We start from the raw sequence: 18945 nt of genomic DNA on the forward strand, positions 1-18945 counted from the left end.
TAATGCAGAAATATATTGAAGATATACCAAAATCAGTCAGAGCATCAATAAGAGTAGTTACCCTCGATGATATTCTAAACACCGTATAGTGCAATAAATAAATCACCAAATAAATACACAATTGGAATTTTATAACGCAGTTTGGAGAACACCTCTTAATCTACGGTGCCACGCTCAAAACTTTTGCATTTAAGATCAATCCACGATTTTTTCAATTACAAGGTTAAATGAATTACAAAACTAGGTCTACCACTTACTTAAATACTAACCTTAAAAAGCAACTCTCTATAAAAATTAACAAATACAGTTTGAGCTAATTCTACTAATTACACAAACTGTAACCAACCTAGATTTTAACACAGCTCGTACTGATATCATGTGGAGCAGCTTCTCCCAATAGTACTCCAGTTTGTCCCTTGTGTTGAAGTTTTTTCACGGCTCTTATGAACAATGTGTCTGAATTTTTTCCCCTGAAACCTCAAATTGCTTCGTTACATACACCCCTTTTTATAGCAGTTGTTATACGGTGGACCATGGTCACAAAACGACGTCGTTTCAGTAAGTAGGAGAAACGGCTGCCGTAAGTCGTAACGGAGCTCCGTAACTGATACTACAATTCATCTCAAAAGATACTGCCTCACATTTGTATTTATATTATCGAATGAAACTGTAGTTATATCGAAATGTAACTACAATGTATACAAACTGATACTGAATAACAATTTCACATTTTTGTGTGTATATTGTCCAATGAAACTATAGTTATATCAAAATGATATTGTAGCTGTGTTAAAAGGAAACTGCAGTGTATTATAAAAGAAACTGTAGTTGTTTTGAAAGTAAACTGCAGTTGTGTTGAAAGGGAAGTGCAGTTGGGCGGGACGGAACCGTTTCAACCGTTTATATCGAAAGGAATTGTAATTGTGTTGAAACGACGTCGTTTTGATACATGATCTATAGTAAAATTTTACGTTTTTATAGTTGTTCGGACGACACATTTTTAGGCATTTGTTTCTCATGTTCAAGCACCTCATCCACGCGCAGGGAAATATGACTGATCGCCCGTAATCTTAGGACTTCTTATTCACTCTTCAAAAATAGCTACATTACTTTTATAAATTAATTGACTTAAATACAAAGAGCTAATCTATTTTATGAACCAAGATATGCCCATTATAATAAAATATGTATTAAACTAATATCTACATATTTGGTTGGTACTAACAATAATTATATTACTGTTTAGCTACGTGCACTCTTTTCTCGAATAAATGTAATCTAGCCCGAGCAAGGCGGAGAACCTTGCGGAAGTGATGGCCGGTGTCCGGCGGATGCGCCTCGATTCTGGAGCGCTCCGGCACCACCCAGCGCCCATCGCTGGTCCTCACCATCCCTTTATTCTCGTCCTGCCTCCACCGCGGCGGCACGCCTTGCTCCCGCTTCAAGAAGTTGGAGTCTTTGTTCACCAGCGCAATATCCCGTCCCGTCGCAGACCGGAACCGGCGGCCTTGGCCGTGGTATCCGTCGACGAGGTGAAGGTGTCCTTCCAGATTATGGGCGCAGCCTAGATCGGTGCCGGTCTTTAGAAATGGAGAATGTGAGTGGTCAAGCGCTAATTCCACTCCCACATGCGCATAGCTCCATGGGAAATTCTTGAGCGTGGTTTCCAGTTGCTTTTGGTATTGGAATTTCTCGTTGGCGATAATCCCGGGCACGGTCGGAACCTTGTCGCGAACATTAACGATTCTCAGAACCTTGATCCCTAGCTCGTCACACCTTTCTTTAAATCTAAGGTTGCCCACTCTGGGACCCGCGAAGGAGAAAACAGAAACCGGAATCTTAGTTGCTGATGCGGAAGTCTCGCCTTCGCCTTGGTGTACAACGTTAAGTTTCATTTCTGCAATGTCGTATGCGCTTAACAGAGCCAAGGCCGCTCCGAGGCTATGCCCTGTAACAGTGATGCTTAGATTCTCCCCTTTGTATCTCTCGATTAAACGGTTGACCTCGGCCAAGAGCTGTTCCCGGGCGGAATATGAGCAGAAGTTGCAGGAATCGTCTTTCTTGGAATTGGTGTAGAGGTCGAAGAAACCGGACTCGATTTTGATGTCCGGGTCGTCGCGGAAATGGGCGGGGTGGAGGATGTTCTTGAGGTCGTGGATCCACTCCAGGTAGGTGACGGTGCCACGCCACGCGATGACGATGTCGCGACGGCCCAGCCGTCGGATCTCCTCCTCGTCCGTGGCGACAGCGACGTAGCCCATCCAGTTGGCGTGTTGGCTCCAGATTCTGTTCACGCTGGAGTGCTGGAAGAAGTTGGGGAGGTTAATGTTGGAGGTGGCGTAAAGGTAGCGGCTGATGCGGTAGCCGCGGCCCGCCATGCCCAGCTTCTCGAAGAACTGGGCGCCGTCGTACTTGCAGGTGCCGCAGTACTTGGAGTGCGGGTCGAAGTCGAAGGNGCTGTGTTAAAAGGAAACTGCAGTGTATTATAAAAGAAACTGTAGTTGTTTTGAAAGTAAACTGCAGTTGTGTTGAAAGGGAAGTGCAGTTGGGCGGGACGGAACCGTTTCAACCGTTTATATCGAAAGGAATTGTAATTGTGTTGAAACGACGTCGTTTTGATACATGATCTATAGTAAAATTTTACGTTTTTATAGTTGTTCGGACGACACATTTTTAGGCATTTGTTTCTCATGTTCAAGCACCTCATCCACGCGCAGGGAAATATGACTGATCGCCCGTAATCTTAGGACTTCTTATTCACTCTTCAAAAATAGCTACATTACTTTTATAAATTAATTGACTTAAATACAAAGAGCTAATCTATTTTATGAACCAAGATATGCCCATTATAATAAAATATGTATTAAACTAATATCTACATATTTGGTTGGTACTAACAATAATTATATTACTGTTTAGCTACGTGCACTCTTTTCTCGAATAAATGTAATCTAGCCCGAGCAAGGCGGAGAACCTTGCGGAAGTGATGGCCGGTGTCCGGCGGATGCGCCTCGATTCTGGAGCGCTCCGGCACCACCCAGCGCCCATCGCTGGTCCTCACCATCCCTTTATTCTCGTCCTGCCTCCACCGCGGCGGCACGCCTTGCTCCCGCTTCAAGAAGTTGGAGTCTTTGTTCACCAGCGCAATATCCCGTCCCGTCGCAGACCGGAACCGGCGGCCTTGGCCGTGGTATCCGTCGACGAGGTGAAGGTGTCCTTCCAGATTATGGGCGCAGCCTAGATCGGTGCCGGTCTTTAGAAATGGAGAATGTGAGTGGTCAAGCGCTAATTCCACTCCCACATGCGCATAGCTCCATGGGAAATTCTTGAGCGTGGTTTCCAGTTGCTTTTGGTATTGGAATTTCTCGTTGGCGATAATCCCGGGCACGGTCGGAACCTTGTCGCGAACATTAACGATTCTCAGAACCTTGATCCCTAGCTCGTCACACCTTTCTTTAAATCTAAGGTTGCCCACTCTGGGACCCGCGAAGGAGAAAACAGAAACCGGAATCTTAGTTGCTGATGCGGAAGTCTCGCCTTCGCCTTGGTGTACAACGTTAAGTTTCATTTCTGCAATGTCGTATGCGCTTAACAGAGCCAAGGCCGCTCCGAGGCTATGCCCTGTAACAGTGATGCTTAGATTCTCCCCTTTGTATCTCTCGATTAAACGGTTGACCTCGGCCAAGAGCTGTTCCCGGGCGGAATATGAGCAGAAGTTGCAGGAATCGTCTTTCTTGGAATTGGTGTAGAGGTCGAAGAAACCGGACTCGATTTTGATGTCCGGGTCGTCGCGGAAATGGGCGGGGTGGAGGATGTTCTTGAGGTCGTGGATCCACTCCAGGTAGGTGACGGTGCCACGCCACGCGATGACGATGTCGCGACGGCCCAGCCGTCGGATCTCCTCCTCGTCCGTGGCGACAGCGACGTAGCCCATCCAGTTGGCGTGTTGGCTCCAGATTCTGTTCACGCTGGAGTGCTGGAAGAAGTTGGGGAGGTTAATGTTGGAGGTGGCGTAAAGGTAGCGGCTGATGCGGTAGCCGCGGCCCGCCATGCCCAGCTTCTCGAAGAACTGGGCGCCGTCGTACTTGCAGGTGCCGCAGTACTTGGAGAACTGGGCGCCGTCGTACTTGCAGGTGCCGCAGTACTTGGAGTGCGGGTCGAAGTCGAAGGAGTCGTAGCAGGCCTGGGCGAACTCGCCGTACCAGTCGAAGGAGTCGTAGCAGGCCTGGGCGAACTCGCCGTACCGAATGATTTCGCGGCGAAGATGGGAGTTCATGGGCTCCAGTAGCCCTTCCCAATCCTTGGATCCTTGAATCTCCTCCCATATTTCATGCAGATTTCTCCCATCTTCTTCCACATACATTTCTTCATCCTCATCTTCTTCTTCATCATGCTTATTGGATGATTCACGCTGTAGTGGAGCATTAATGGCAGCTGCAGAGAGAGAAACTCTGCATTTCAGGGAATATGGCTTTTGGGGAGACCACGAGGGCTGTAGTAGTGTTAAGGGAAAGACGAAGGAATTGGAAGGTTTGGTTATGTTCATCAATGGCGGTGCCAAGCCTTCAGAAAAGATGTGGTTGAGAGAGATTTGGAGAGACCCCATCATAGGAGCTAGGTAAGTGCAGTCTTCTTCTATTCGTTCAGGCCGGGTGGCTTCTACTTTTTATAGGCACACATCATCTCATCTCTGATCTAGCTTGCATTATTGGTTGGCATTCAGCAATTATCATCGTACTGGATATGAGACAAAAAAAATGATTTGTCTGTATGCAAAGACTCCATAATTGAATTCAAATAGTGTGTAGTACTATTATAATTTATAACACGCAGTAAGAATAGTAATAACACGTTTTCATAAACTAAAATCCAAACATTTCTCAAACACGCACTAGTACGTTTTCCCTAGAGACGTAATACCCAGGCATATATGCATGCGTAACTCATGCTTCAATTCTTTTTGGGTGACTAGGAAGGCAATTTATATGGTGGACTAGAATTTGCCTTTATAATATACAAAATTCATGTTCATAATACACATACATATAACTGTAGACCCTGATCTAATACACAAATTTTGACTTCATAATGTATAAAATTTACGTTCATAATGCATAAAATTTATGTTCCTAATACACATACACATAAATACAAGATAATGAAAATGAATTAAACACTTAACATAATATACAGAATTCATGTGCATAATGCATAGAATTCATGTTCATTATATCGTGTTTATGTATATGTATTAAGAACATTAATTATGTATGATGGGGATTGCACCAAGGCTTGGTACTTGGAGCTCGGAAGGGAGATAAGGACGACCGAATGAGCGATAGGAAAGATGGAAGAGAGGAGGACTCAGGACAAAGGGTGGTGGTCTGTCAAGGGTCGGCGGGCGATCGGTCGGTCGGTCGCGGATTTGTTAAAGAGGTTATTCAGTGGACAGCTTTGTAGAACACATTCAACGAAGAGTTTGAGAATGAAAAGAATATGCTTGGGTGATGAGTTGGTCGGGTTAACGCCGAGGCCGGGGTAAGAAAGGCGGTGTGTAAAAGGCGGTTGGGAGGTTCCCTAAAGGCGTTTTAGAAAGTTTCCTAAAGGCAGAAACGGTTGGGCGCAGGAATCAGGCGAAAGAAATGGAAAGAAGATCAAAGTAGATTAAAGAAGTACCTAAATGTAATAAGGAAAGAAATCCTAACTTGTATATGGTAGTTTAGGGTTACCAAAGGGAGAAATCCTTCATAGCTTGTATAAATAGGGATTTAAGACCTCGAGAAAGGCTAAGCAATTCATAATACACAAAGGGCCGATATGCAGCTCTATCCTCATTCCATAAAACTTAGTCGATGTTTCGGTGGTGTTGGCCTGCCGTTCAACCATCCGTGGTTATAAAACCAACAATGTACATTATGAACATGAATTCTATACATTATGAAGTTAAATTTTATATATTAGATAAGACATTGTGGACCATGTCCACCATATAACGATTGGGCTAGGAAGTATCCAAGTCATGATCACTACAAATCACCTACTCGATCATTTCATCTACAACATTATTAAGAAATCAATGAAGAATGAATTACGTATTATTTTCCAATAAAATCGAAATGAAAATAATAAAATTGCCACAAGCACTATAATCATGCCACCGTACTCTAACAACCTCAGTCATAATAAGTGTCAAACTCCTCATGGTGGGTGATAAGTATTGAAAATGTTATATGGGGTCGGAGCCGTGGGGCCCTTAGGATTGGAGATTTAACCTTTTTGGGAGTAATGCATTGTAATGTTCATATTTTTTCCCGTCATTTAACCCAAAATTGGTTCAATCTTGTGTGAATTGTGGCTTAGTTGTGTTGTTTTCATCACTAGGTACAATTGTTATTCAAAACTAGTGAGAAAATATATTATTTTGGAATAACACTTATAAGTTTTGAGCCAAAGAATCAATTGGAGATCATTATGAAACATTTTGGAGTTGATTGGAGCACGGGCTACCTATTGGACACCCGTCCCCAAGGGTGTACACCACTTTTCCGCATCCCCATTGTTGAGTTTTAATTTGAAGTTTTCTAGATAGCAGTGGAGTGTGGGAATAAAAGTACGGAGTATAACTTGGGAGTCCAAGTAGTATTTTCCTAAATTTAATAATGTGAGTTACAAAAAAAAACTTATGTTCATAAAAATAATATTACAGGTCCATAAAAATACCATTAATTGATCAATCATCAATTAAATGTTTTATTATTTTATTTCTTTTGTATAATAAAATCAGTATATAAACAATATCTCGTTAAATGAGATATTTTAAATGACATATATTAATATATTTTTAATATATCATTTTAATAATTATGTGATTAACTTGCAATAGTGACATTATAAACATATACTTAGGGATGGTTGGGTATCTAGTATAAAATAAGGGTGAGTTTGATTCGCACATGGAATCGAAATCAGAATGGGTATCAAATACTTGGTAATAATGGTAATGAGTTTTGGTGAAAATATTTTGGGTGTGTTTGATTGGTGGGTTTAGGCATAAGGAATGGGTACAAAAGTGATTGTCAGTGTTTGGTTGATAGGTTTTGAGAACGCTACTATGTGTTTGGAATACCCCATTAATGAGAAAATCCATACCCTTATTAAATAAGGGTTTCATTTCCCTTCTTCCTTTCTTCCCTAACTATTAATAATCATTCTCATTCCACCCAATTACCAAACATGCTAAATACTTTCACCAAAACCCATTACCCTTACCAAGTATTTGATACCTATTCCGATTCCAATTCACATGTGTGAACCAAACGCATGTTTGGTAGTAGGGTGGAATGAGAATGATTATTAATAGTTGGGAAGAGGAGAATGAAGGGAAATTAATGAGGTAATCAAAATCCATAGTAGTGTTCTAAAAACCTGTCAACTAAATAATAACAATGACTTTGATACTCATTCCTGATAGTTAAACTTGTCAACAAAACACACCCTAAATTGTTCCAATTCAGTACCCGAACTGAATCGAATCAGACCGGTTTAATTGGTTTCAGTTTTTAGTATAAACTAAGGGTGTATTTGGTTGGTGGGTTTAGGCATAAGGTATGAGTATCAAAGTGATTGTTATTGTTTGGTTGATAGGTTTTTAGAGTACTACTATGGGTTTGGAATACCCCATTAATTGAAAAACTCATACCCTTATTAAATAAGGGTTTCATTTCCTTTCCTCTTATTTTCCCCAACTATTAATAATCATTCTCATTTCACCTTACTACCAAACATGCAAAATACTTTCACCAAAATCAATTACCCTTACCAAGTATTTGATACGCATACCGATTCCGATTCCCATGTGGGAATGATTATTAATAGTTGGGGAAGAAAGGAGGAAGGGAAATGAAACCCTTATTTAATAAGGGTATGGATTTTTCAATTAATGGCATATTCCAAACCAATAGTAGTATTCTAAAACATGTCAACCAAACAATAACAATCACTTTGATACACATAACTTATACCAAAACCTGTCAACCAAACACACCGTAAATTGTTTCGATTCTACTCGGTTTCAAACCAAATCATACTGAAAACCGTTCTATTATACAATTATACCTAATTTTTTATATTTACAAAATTACCCAAGCTAAGCTAAGTATATATACTAATTACTAAATCTCTAATTATTTCCTAAATCCCTAATTTTCCTTTTCCTTTTGTGTGTGTGTGTGTGTGTATTAGACACTTAGATTGGTATCTTATTATTTGAATTAAAGTTTTATGTGATGTTTGGACTTTGAATTTTTTAATATGAATTGTTGACTTGTTACGTTGTTTGGGCTTATTTTGAATTGAGAAATTTGAAATATGCATTGTTGACTTATTATTTAGATTATGTAATTTAAATTATTAGTGAAAATAAATAATTAATTATGTGCACTAGATAAGGAGTGTTCCGGTTCTCAAATCGAACCAAATCAAATCCAAATTAAAATCTTTCAAATCGAACTGAAACTGAACATAATTACAATATTAAATCGAATGGTTACATTTTTTCAAACAAAAAAAATCAAAATTCAACTGAGCTAGAAAAAAAAAAATCCACCCATTACCCATACCTTTAATAATGATTTTATTAAGAAATTTGGGGGAAAAATTATATTGATCACTATGAAGTATATATGAACTACTATTATTTTTTCGAATACAACAACCAAATAAAGAAACAACAAATTTGCAACAACAATGCATCATGAGTACTTAGCAAATGTACTCCTCACGAATGGTGGATCGAATAAGGAGTCTAGCGTACACTACATGCATGTGTTGCCAACCGTTTTGGCTAATCCATCTACACGGAATATGTCCACTTTGGATATAATCACACACTTTGATGCCAATATTCAAATATTAATCTCTTATCTTAAATACTGATTATTGAACTAGTAAACTAAGTCTGTGTAAACATTTTTATTTTTGTCACTTGACTTGCAAACAAGTATAAAAGTTACGATTTTGTATTTTTAAAATATTTTTTGTACTTGTTTTCTGTTTTTCTTAAATTATTATTTTATTATTATTAGTGTTAAAAAGTGACTTGGAACTATAGGGATTTGAAATTGGGGTTCACTTCTAAAAGTGAGTTGGATTTATAGGAATGTAGAGAAAATAGTAAAAATATTGTAAATTTGACAATGTAGAAGTAAAACCCACTTTTAAAAACAATATAACTTGCAGGAATAAAGATAACCTAGTTGTCAAAGGCCTTGTGGTCAAGTGGCATAGTTGTGGCCCTCCTAAGTGAGAGGTCACAGGTTCAATTCCTAGTGGGGGTGTTGACTTGTTATGTTTTAGTAGGTTGTGAAAGTATCTATAAACAGAGTCAATAGTGTAAAAAAAAAATAACCTAGCCATTTTTGCGAAGTCTAATTATTTCATACTAATTAGACATTTAATTTTATCTAAATTCATAATACAATGGGGCATATTTATGTGAAATTAATGTTTTCTAGAAAGGATACTGAGAAACGAGATTTACAATGTACAAATACATCTAATTTTATTTACACCTTATAACTCCCATTATCAAGGTCAGAGCCAACAAAATTTATTAGGGGCCGCAGATCGAAATGTATTTGTAACGATGATATCTATTTTATCGAAAATGTATGTTTTGTGATAAAAAATAAAAAAGAGTAAATATCAATTTTGGTCCTACGAGTATTAGCAAAATAACTTTTTTGGTCCATAACTATTATTTTAGTACTAATTTTCATCTACGACTATTGTTTAAGTGTCAAAGATCATCACATTGGTCACCCATCTGTTTAGGACATGCCGGAATATAAAATTATTAAGGGTATTTCTGTCCTTTCATAATTATGATCTCATTTCATTGAATAAAGGATTTGAGCCCTTAAGATACCAATTTGTCGTTCTCTTCCACATCCTTCTTAAGGAATAAGAAGAAGAAGAAGAAGGATAAGGAGAAGAACAGTAAATTAGGACTTAAGGACTTAAATATCTTTATTCATGTATGAAATGAAATCTTAATTATGAAAGGACAAAAATATCCTTAATAATATCATATTTCGGCATGTCCTAAACATGTGAATTAAAAATGGGACCAAAAGTCCAAAATTAGTATTTGCTCATCACTAAAGTGACTGCTTAATTTTATTTTTTTTTCTTTGCTATTTTGGATTGTGACGAATTTTTCATAATTTATCTAGGAAAAATTTCAAAAGGTATTTACATGTTTTCTTGTAACAGTATAATTATAATTATATAATTACTGACACAGTAATAAATCATTTTAAAAACTATGTAATTATCGAACAAGTAATAAAATATCTATACAAAATATTAAAATATTTATTTTTGTACTTCATTCGCCTCATTTTATTTGTCTTATAGGGATAATAACACATAATTCAAATTAGAGCAAATTGCCATTTTGGTCCACTGATTATAGGGGTTCTGTTAATTGTAATCCACGACTTTCAAAAGTGTTAATTTTATACCTTGACTATTCAATTTTTATCAATTTTAGTCACTTTGGTCAAATTGGCGGCCAAATTTCGCCGGAAAAACTTAATGCTTCAATAAATACTCTTAACAACAAAACAATACCAGCTTGTTTTTAAGAGTATTTATTTAAACATTAAGTTTTTCTGGCGAAATTTGGCCGCCAATTTGGTCAGAGTGATCAAAATTGATAAAAATTGAATAGTCAAGGTATAAAATTAACAGTTTTGAAAGTCGTGGATTACAATTAACAGAACCCCTATAATCAGTGGACCAAAATGGCAATTTACTCTTCAAATTATTTATAATTCAATTTTTGTAATATTTAATTTATGTTATTAAATAGAACTTATATATTTAATAATCTATTAAAAATTCTATAAAATACAATTTGTCAAAATTGGAAATTATAAGAATTTTTTTTTAAGAAAATAGGTTTTGAAAAAGAATTGAATTAGGAATAAATACTTAATAAGACTTATAAAATAGAAGGAATGAGAAGTTGTAATTGGTGAAATCCATCAAAAATTTAATTCTTTATACAAATGCAAAATTACTCAAATAGTAAAGTGAATACAAGAATAGAGCTATTAAATTGTTAGTTATTCAAAAGTTTAATTTAATCTAATATGTTAAATATCTAATATTCTTCAATTGAATATAACAATGCAATTATATTTATGCATATTTTAAATTTCAAATTCTAATACAACCATTACTTAATGGATTACACTTGTGTAAGATCGTCTCACAGATCTTTATCCGTGAGACATGTCAGATCGGATCAGTTCAATATGAAAATGAAATACTTATACTGAAAAATACAATACTAATAATTAGGAATAAAGTGTTTAATTTGATACTTATAAGGGAAAGTGTAATACTTTTGAAAACAAATGTAATATTTTTACATTTTGATCTACAAATATTACATTTTATATTAAAAAGTATTACATTCTCCCTTACAAGTAATGTTGGTAAGTGTTTGTTACTTATAAAGGAAAACTAATTTTATATGCGCATAGCGCGAATGGGTTAATGCCCAATGTTTATATTTAAATAAATATTTGAAAGTATATCAATGCAAGATTATATAGGAGAAGTTTATACATGGGTAATTGAATGTCGAATTTTTTTATTTAAATATCTAACTCAAAGTATATGAATCCAAGATAATATAGAAAATTCTTTATAATTATTCCTAAAATAAATGTTTGCAACCTTGTAAAATCGATAGTCTAAATATTTGGTCTAAAAGTGATAGTCTAAATAAATACTACTTTTAATTTGAATTTTTATAAGTGTTCTTAATTCTCTTTTGAGTAACATTGTCATTGTCTTCATCTTTACTATTTGTTCTCTTCCTTTTTGTTGGTAGTGTGTTATTTGCAATTCAGTTATTGTTGGTAGCATAGATGACAACGTCATGCAATGAGATTATGATATAGGAGCTATGGACTTTCCTTTAGGTGTTCTGCTTGGGGTTCATTTGATTCAACCATTATTGTTGAATGAGTTATTGTGGATAAAGAAATCCCTAGTTTAAGAAAAAAAAAGATTAAATAAATTAATAAAAATTTGAAAATTTAAAATATTATTTATTCCAAAGATATTAAAAGGTAGTTTCTCGCTTCAATTTGCTGGGTTATAAGTTATTTGAGTACTTTCATTGTCAACAAATCCCCCAAGTAGTTAATATGATTGGTTTCAAACTATTCTTTTTTATTCTTTTCATGGTATTAAAGAAATACATATGCATCATTTTTTGGTGTAACTACTAATTTATTTAATTCAATAAGAGTAAAATAGAGTGATTCCGCTTCAATTTGTTGGGTTATTATTTGAGTACTCTCTTTGTCAACCAATCCCCAAGTAGTTAATATAATTAGCTTCAAATTATTTTAAAATTTTTTTTTCATAGTATTAATAAAATACTTGGTAAATAAATATATAACATTATTTTGTACTATAACTTTGATATTTAATTACAAGATATTGTAAAAATAAGATAATGGACAATGTAATGAATATCAATTGATAAATTTGAATGTAAAGAATCTTTGCATGAGAGAAAATAAATACAATATAACTAATGAAATTATTTCTCTTATTTTATTTAATTTTTTGATAATAAATAATTTTTTCAAATAAAGGTATTGTAGACACATAATTCTAAATTTAAAAAATACATATGTATCATTTTTTTGTTGTAACTACTAATTTATTTAATTTAATAAGAGTAAAATAGAGTGAGAAACTTAATTATGTCAAATTTGATTGAGATGGGTTCGAACCTAAGACCTTTATTATAGAAATTAATGGTTAAGTTAAAAGTTAACGGAATATTAACGGAGAAGTGAATATTTAACGGAAAACTTAACGGATAATCATAAAAGTAAGGTTAAATTAGGTAATCTCTATTAATAATATTAATCTGAATTATCTTAACCATCTATTTGATTAAATAACTCATCTGAATCATCCATTTGATTAAATAATTTGACCGCCATTTTCTTTACCTGTTTTAGGCCTAACTCTCTTTGGCTCTTATTAGTATAGTAGATAGTATAGTAGATGTAATACTTTTGTGGAGAAAATGTAATACTTTAATCAAAATGTAAGAGTATTACATTTTTCTTCAAAAGTATTACACTTTCACATGTAAGTAATAAACATTTTATTTGTTATTAGTATTACATTTTCTATCAAAACTATTGCATTTGATTTTGACTTGACCCATGCTATGAACAATGATTCGTGAGACGATCTCACACAAGTTTTTACCTTATTTAATACTCCGTAATATACTAATGTATTTAAGCATTCACTTATTTGATTTAGAATTTTTTTCAATTAATTGTAATTAATAATTATTTTGACTTTGACTAATTGACTGTAAATTTTGAAAATATATTATTAGATTTATAGTAATAATTTATCTTTTACAAAATTTTGGGGGCCAAGACTGTATGTTTAAACCTATTAATAATTATAAGTGCACAAAATACATAGTATTGATTTTTTTTTTTAAAGGTAAGATAGGGTGGCAAATTACACCATGGATCAGGGTCTACCTTTTATTATGGACCTGGTCAAAAAATAATTTTTAAATTCTGTACTTGTTGTTGACACATTTTGTACATATATCGTTAACCGTTTCTGTACCTATAAACAAATTAAAGTCACATCACATGATAACTATAGACATACATAAACTGTTAAGTGCAAGTTAATTACAGACACATAACATGTTAACCACCATCTTATATATATATGTCTGTAATATAATTAACATATTTTATATCTAAGTGTTTATAATTATCATGTTATATATCTTTAATTATAATGTTATGTGCTGACTTCATTTATTTACAGATACAAAAAATGATAACTTCAAATACAAAATGTGTTAATTGCATACATAATTTTTAAACTAAAATTCACAAATCACAGTACAATATGAACAATCATGCTATAACAATTCAGGTGTACTGGGGCTGGGCTGGGTGGGAACCATGGCCACCACCAATCCCCCTCTCTGCCACGACAGCTCAACATGATGACCAACATCATTAATTATTGCTTGTCCTTTTCTTCTTTTCTTTTTTCTTTCATTTAATTACTAATAGTAGAATAATTTTTTCGTCCCCTTCTAAATTTGTCCTCAATCTTTAATTACCTTCATGAAGTGATTTCAATTTATTAATTAGATGATCATGGATTGATACGCCTACTACTAGTTAGAAAATGAATTTAGTTAATAGTTAACTATTAAAAATTTTAATTATATAATGTCACTTCATGAGAAAAAGATTAGATGAGAAATATATAAGAATATGTAGTGTCACATAATCACATTAACTGTAGTTTCAAATACAAACCGCAATATTCACATGTTGCAATTAATATATTTTGTCTTTTCAAATATGAGTTTTGCCAAAATGCATTAGTTCATAGTCCTTTAACGGTGTGGGAAATTGGGCATTAAAACACACCGATGTATGTGATAATGCATGTTTATTTAAAGATGTGCATGAAGAAATTCATAATTGATTATTTAAAGATGTGCATGCATAATTTGTACGTGAAAGAGAAAATTGACACTCCAACTACCATCATATTGTTATGTATGTGTGTGTGTGTGTTTTTTTTTTTAATTGTGATCAAATAAATTATGATACTTTTGAATAGGGCCGGGTGTTTGTTCGGTTCATGTGATATTTAAATTATATTTGAGTATTCAAAAATTTTAAGTGATATAATCCGATATCTGAACCAAAATTTTAATTCGGATATGTTTATTTTGGGTAAAATTATTTTAGATTTATTTCAAGTTAGTTCGGGACTTTGGGTATATCCGAAATATTGTTTTTCATCAATTTTAATTTTTAAAAAAGTTTATTATTGATGTATATATATTTTTCATAGATAATCAAACTAGAAATAACAGAAAATAATAATAATAATAAACTAAAAGAAAGTTTTGAAAATTTATATAATCTTAATTATGAAATCTATTTAATATTTAATATATAATTTACTATTATATTTATAATAAAATTTTAAGATAGTTCGAGTTTTGAGTTAATTATGGATAAGATTTTAACACTCAATATTAAGTTTTTTATTTGTTATATTTCAATGGATGGTTAGGACTTTGTTTGATGAAGACCAACGATTTTTTTTTTTGAAATACTCATGATTTTTTACGTCACTAAAGTTCGATAATATAACCTTCCATTTAAAATAGTAATAAATGTGTCATTATAGTATATAATAGTTGGCAACCATCCTTATTGTAAGAAAAAAACAAAAATCACAAAAATGATTGGTCTTCACGGATTGTACATTCACAACTATATGTGTCGTCGCGTCATGAGAGAGCCAAAGATAGCCAAGCAAAGATGGGCATGGCTGACAGCCCGCCACCTCGAGGCCAAATAACAACGACCCTACCGCCCTGTGCAGAGGTGTATGGTTGTTTGTCCCACAACAAATTAAATGACAAAAAATATTTGATTTACTCCCAATTTTTACTCCTATTTGTGTTTAAATTAAATTTAAAAAAAAAATGAACGGATAAACATCATGATCCCTTACTAAATTGAGCAATTAAAACATACCAAATCATAATGAGTATAAAATTGGGAGTACAAATTGGGAGTACACATAGAATTACTCTTAAATGCCCTTACATAATTGAAATCATATTCCATTTTAACTACATACTTTGATACTTTAATTAATTCAGATATGGGTAACACTTGTATGAAAATTCATAAGACGGTCTCACACAAGTTTTTGCCTTTAAGATATAGGAGGGTTTGAGAGCAACCGCCTATGTAAAAATTGAGAATTAATTTTATCCATCTATTTGTGTAGATGGACAGTTGAAGAGGTGAAAAAAAAAATACACGGGATTAGTTTTATAAATATTGCAATATATATATATATTAGGGTGTGTTTGGTTGGGGGGTTTAGGCATAAGGTATGGGTATCAAAGTAATTGTTAGTGTTTGGTTGATAGGTTTTGTGAATGCTACTATGGGTTTAGAATACCCCATTAATGGCAAAACCCATACCCTTATTAAATAAGGGTTTCATCTCCTTTCATCATTTCTTTCCCAACTATTAATAACCATTCCCATTCCACCCAACTACCAAACATGCTAAATACTTTCACCAAAACTCATTACCCTTACAAAGTATTTGATACCCATTCCGATTCCGATTCCCACGTGCGAACCAAACGCACCCTTACTAAAACCACAACATTGATGAACTTGATGAATAAATATGATCAATTTTAACTTTTTACATGACGACCTTATTCTCAATTGAACCCGTATAATTACCATTCGATATTATCATCTTTGAAACATCTAGAACAAATTGATTAGAAGAAAAACCATAGCTTATAGATAGCCGCAGCAGTGTATAAATTTTCATGCAAATGCATGCATAACTAGTACACTGCTTTCACCCTGCATGTGGGCATTAAAGAATGAAATACACACACGACTGCACTTACTACCCAGTGACGGATCCAGAAAGATGTTCCAATGGGGGCGAAACATGAAAGAGGTAACACCAAGTTACTCCCTAGCTTATATGGAAGGTTGTGATTCGAATCTCAGCAATATTAAGTCTTTGTGCTTCAATAGGTTGAGAAAGTAGTAATGAACATATACTGCATATAAATATGCGGTCACAACATCTATTAACTGCATTTCTAGATTAATTTTTATTACCAGTGATATTAGATAACGGAACGACATTAAAAACCATTGTCTATGCTCGGGACTTACAACAACACCAACTTCAACAACAGAAATTTTACCTCAAAATCTAAGACATGAGAGTAAGTTTGTACAAAATCTATTCCGGTTCTCTATGAGAACCCTTGAGCTACTAGTCTCGCTTTGTATCTAACCATCTCATTTCGTTCATTCCTCTTCCGTACAAATACCCATTTGATTCCTACTGGGACCACACCTTAAGGGGTAAGTACAAGAGGACTAAAAACTTTTCTCTTATTTAGCAATTAAGTTGAGCTCAGCCTCAATTGCTTCTTTCCATTTCAACCAATCAGAGCACTTCGGGAAATATATATATATATATATATATATATTTTAAAGGTAAGACATGGTGACAAATTAAACCATGGATCAAGGCCTACCTTGCAATGTAAACCTTGCTCAAAAATAACTTTCAAATTATGTACATGTAGTTGACACATTCTGTACATGTAGTTAATCGTTTCTATACCGATAAACAAATTAAAGTCATATCACATGGACACACATAAATTGCTAACTGCAAGTAACATATTTAATACCTACCGTCAACAATTTATGTATTTGTAGTTATCATGTTATATGTCTGTAATTATCATGTTATGTAACTTCAATTTGTTAATTTACAGTTAATGAAATTGTTAAAAGCAAATACAAATGTGTTAATTATTGACATAAGTTTTAAATTAAATTTCACAATACAATATCAACCTTGATCCATGGAATAATAATTGACGTGGGCTGGAATATTGGGTGGGGACCATGACCACCACCAATCCCCCTCCCTCTGCCACGGCTCAACATGGTGACCAACATCATTAATTATTGATCGTCCTTTTCTTCTTTTCTTTTTTCTTTCATCTAATTACTATTAGTAAATAGGAAAATGAGTTTTTACTCCCATTCTAAATTTGTCCTCAATCTTTACCTTCATGATGTGATTTCGATTTCTTCCTTCATGATGTGCTTTCAATTTCTTAGATGATTATAGATTGGTTGACCTACTACTATTTAGCAAATAAATTTAGTTAATAATTAACTATTAAAAAATTAATTATATAATGTCACTTTATGAGAGAAAGATTGAATGAAAAATATATAAGAGTGTGTAGTGTAATATATTCACATTAACTGTAGTTTCAAATACGAACCACATCATTCACATGTTACAATTAATATATGTTTTTTTCAAAAATAAGTTTTGCAAAAATGCATTAGTGCATAGTGCTTTAACTGTGTAGGCAATTAGGTATTAAGACATACCGATGCATGTGATAATGCATGTTTATTATTATTATTATTATTATTATTATTATTATTATTATTATTATTATTATTATTTGGGTGATGAGGAAAATGCGTAATTATTATTTAAAGATGTGCATGCATAATTTGTATGTGAAAGAGAAAATTGACGCTCTAACTATCAACTCATATTGTTATGTATGTGTACTGTGTGTGTGTTTTTTTTTTCTATGTGATCAAATAAGTTATGAAACTTTTGAATATCGCTGGGGTTGGTTCGGTTCATATGATACTTAAATTTTATTTTGAGTATTCCAAATATTTTAAGTGTTATAATCCGATATCTAAATCAAATTTAATTCGGATATGTTTATTTTGAATGAAATTATTTTGGAATTTTTTCAAGTTAATTCGGGTCTTTGGGTATATATATTTGAAATATTATTTTTGTCAATTTTATTTTTTAATAATTTTATTATTGATGTATTTATATTTTTTCATATATCATGGAACTAGAAATAACACAAAATAATAATAATAATAATAATAATTATTATTATTATTATTATTATTATTATTATTATTATTAACTAATAGAAAGTTTGAAAATTAATATAATCATAATTATGAAATATATTTAATATTTAATATATAATTTACAATTATATTTATAATAAAATTTTAGGTAATACAAGTTTGAGTTCCAAATTAACTATATATGGATAAAATTTTAACACCTGATATTAGGTTTTTTATTTGTTATATTTCACTGGATGGTTAGAACTTTGTTTGATTGGAATTAACATTTTTTTTTAAATAATCCTGATTTTTTACGCCACCAAAATTCGATAAAGTAACTATTCATTTAAAATATTAA

At 33.3% G+C, this 18945-nt stretch overlaps 1 protein-coding gene across 2 annotated transcripts; it reads right to left on the reverse strand.

The window, feature by feature from the left end:
* Nucleotides 1–1083: 1083 nt before the first annotated feature.
* On the reverse strand, nt 1084–4649 carry LOC116005096 (phospholipase A1-Igamma3, chloroplastic-like). 2 transcript variants are annotated; one of them, XM_031245338.1, is made up of 3 exons: nt 4226–4649; nt 4112–4183; nt 2757–4069 (listed from the first exon to the last, which is right to left on the reverse strand). In XM_031245338.1, the coding sequence occupies exons 1-3, from the start codon at nt 4607–4609 to the stop codon at nt 2909–2911; spliced, it is 1617 nt and encodes a 538-aa protein (XP_031101198.1). In that variant the 5' UTR covers nt 4610–4649; the 3' UTR covers nt 2757–2908. The 2 variants fall into 2 exon arrangements, with proteins under 2 accessions (XP_031101199.1, XP_031101198.1); XM_031245339.1 differs by lacking the exons at nt 2757–4069; nt 4112–4183 and adding an exon at nt 1084–2455 and having other exon boundaries at nt 4213–4649.
* Between the last annotated feature and the right edge of the window lie 14296 nt (nt 4650–18945).

The sequence above is a fragment of the Ipomoea triloba genome, chromosome 14, assembly GCF_003576645.1.
Source record: "Ipomoea triloba cultivar NCNSP0323 chromosome 14, ASM357664v1".
NCBI lineage: Eukaryota > Viridiplantae > Streptophyta > Magnoliopsida > Solanales > Convolvulaceae > Ipomoea > Ipomoea triloba.

What these genes read in the sequence shown, in the direction of transcription:
- LOC116005096 (XM_031245339.1), bottom strand. Translation starts at nt 4,609, where the DNA reads ATGATGGGGTCTCTCCAAATCTCTCTCAACCACATCTTTTCTGAAGGC.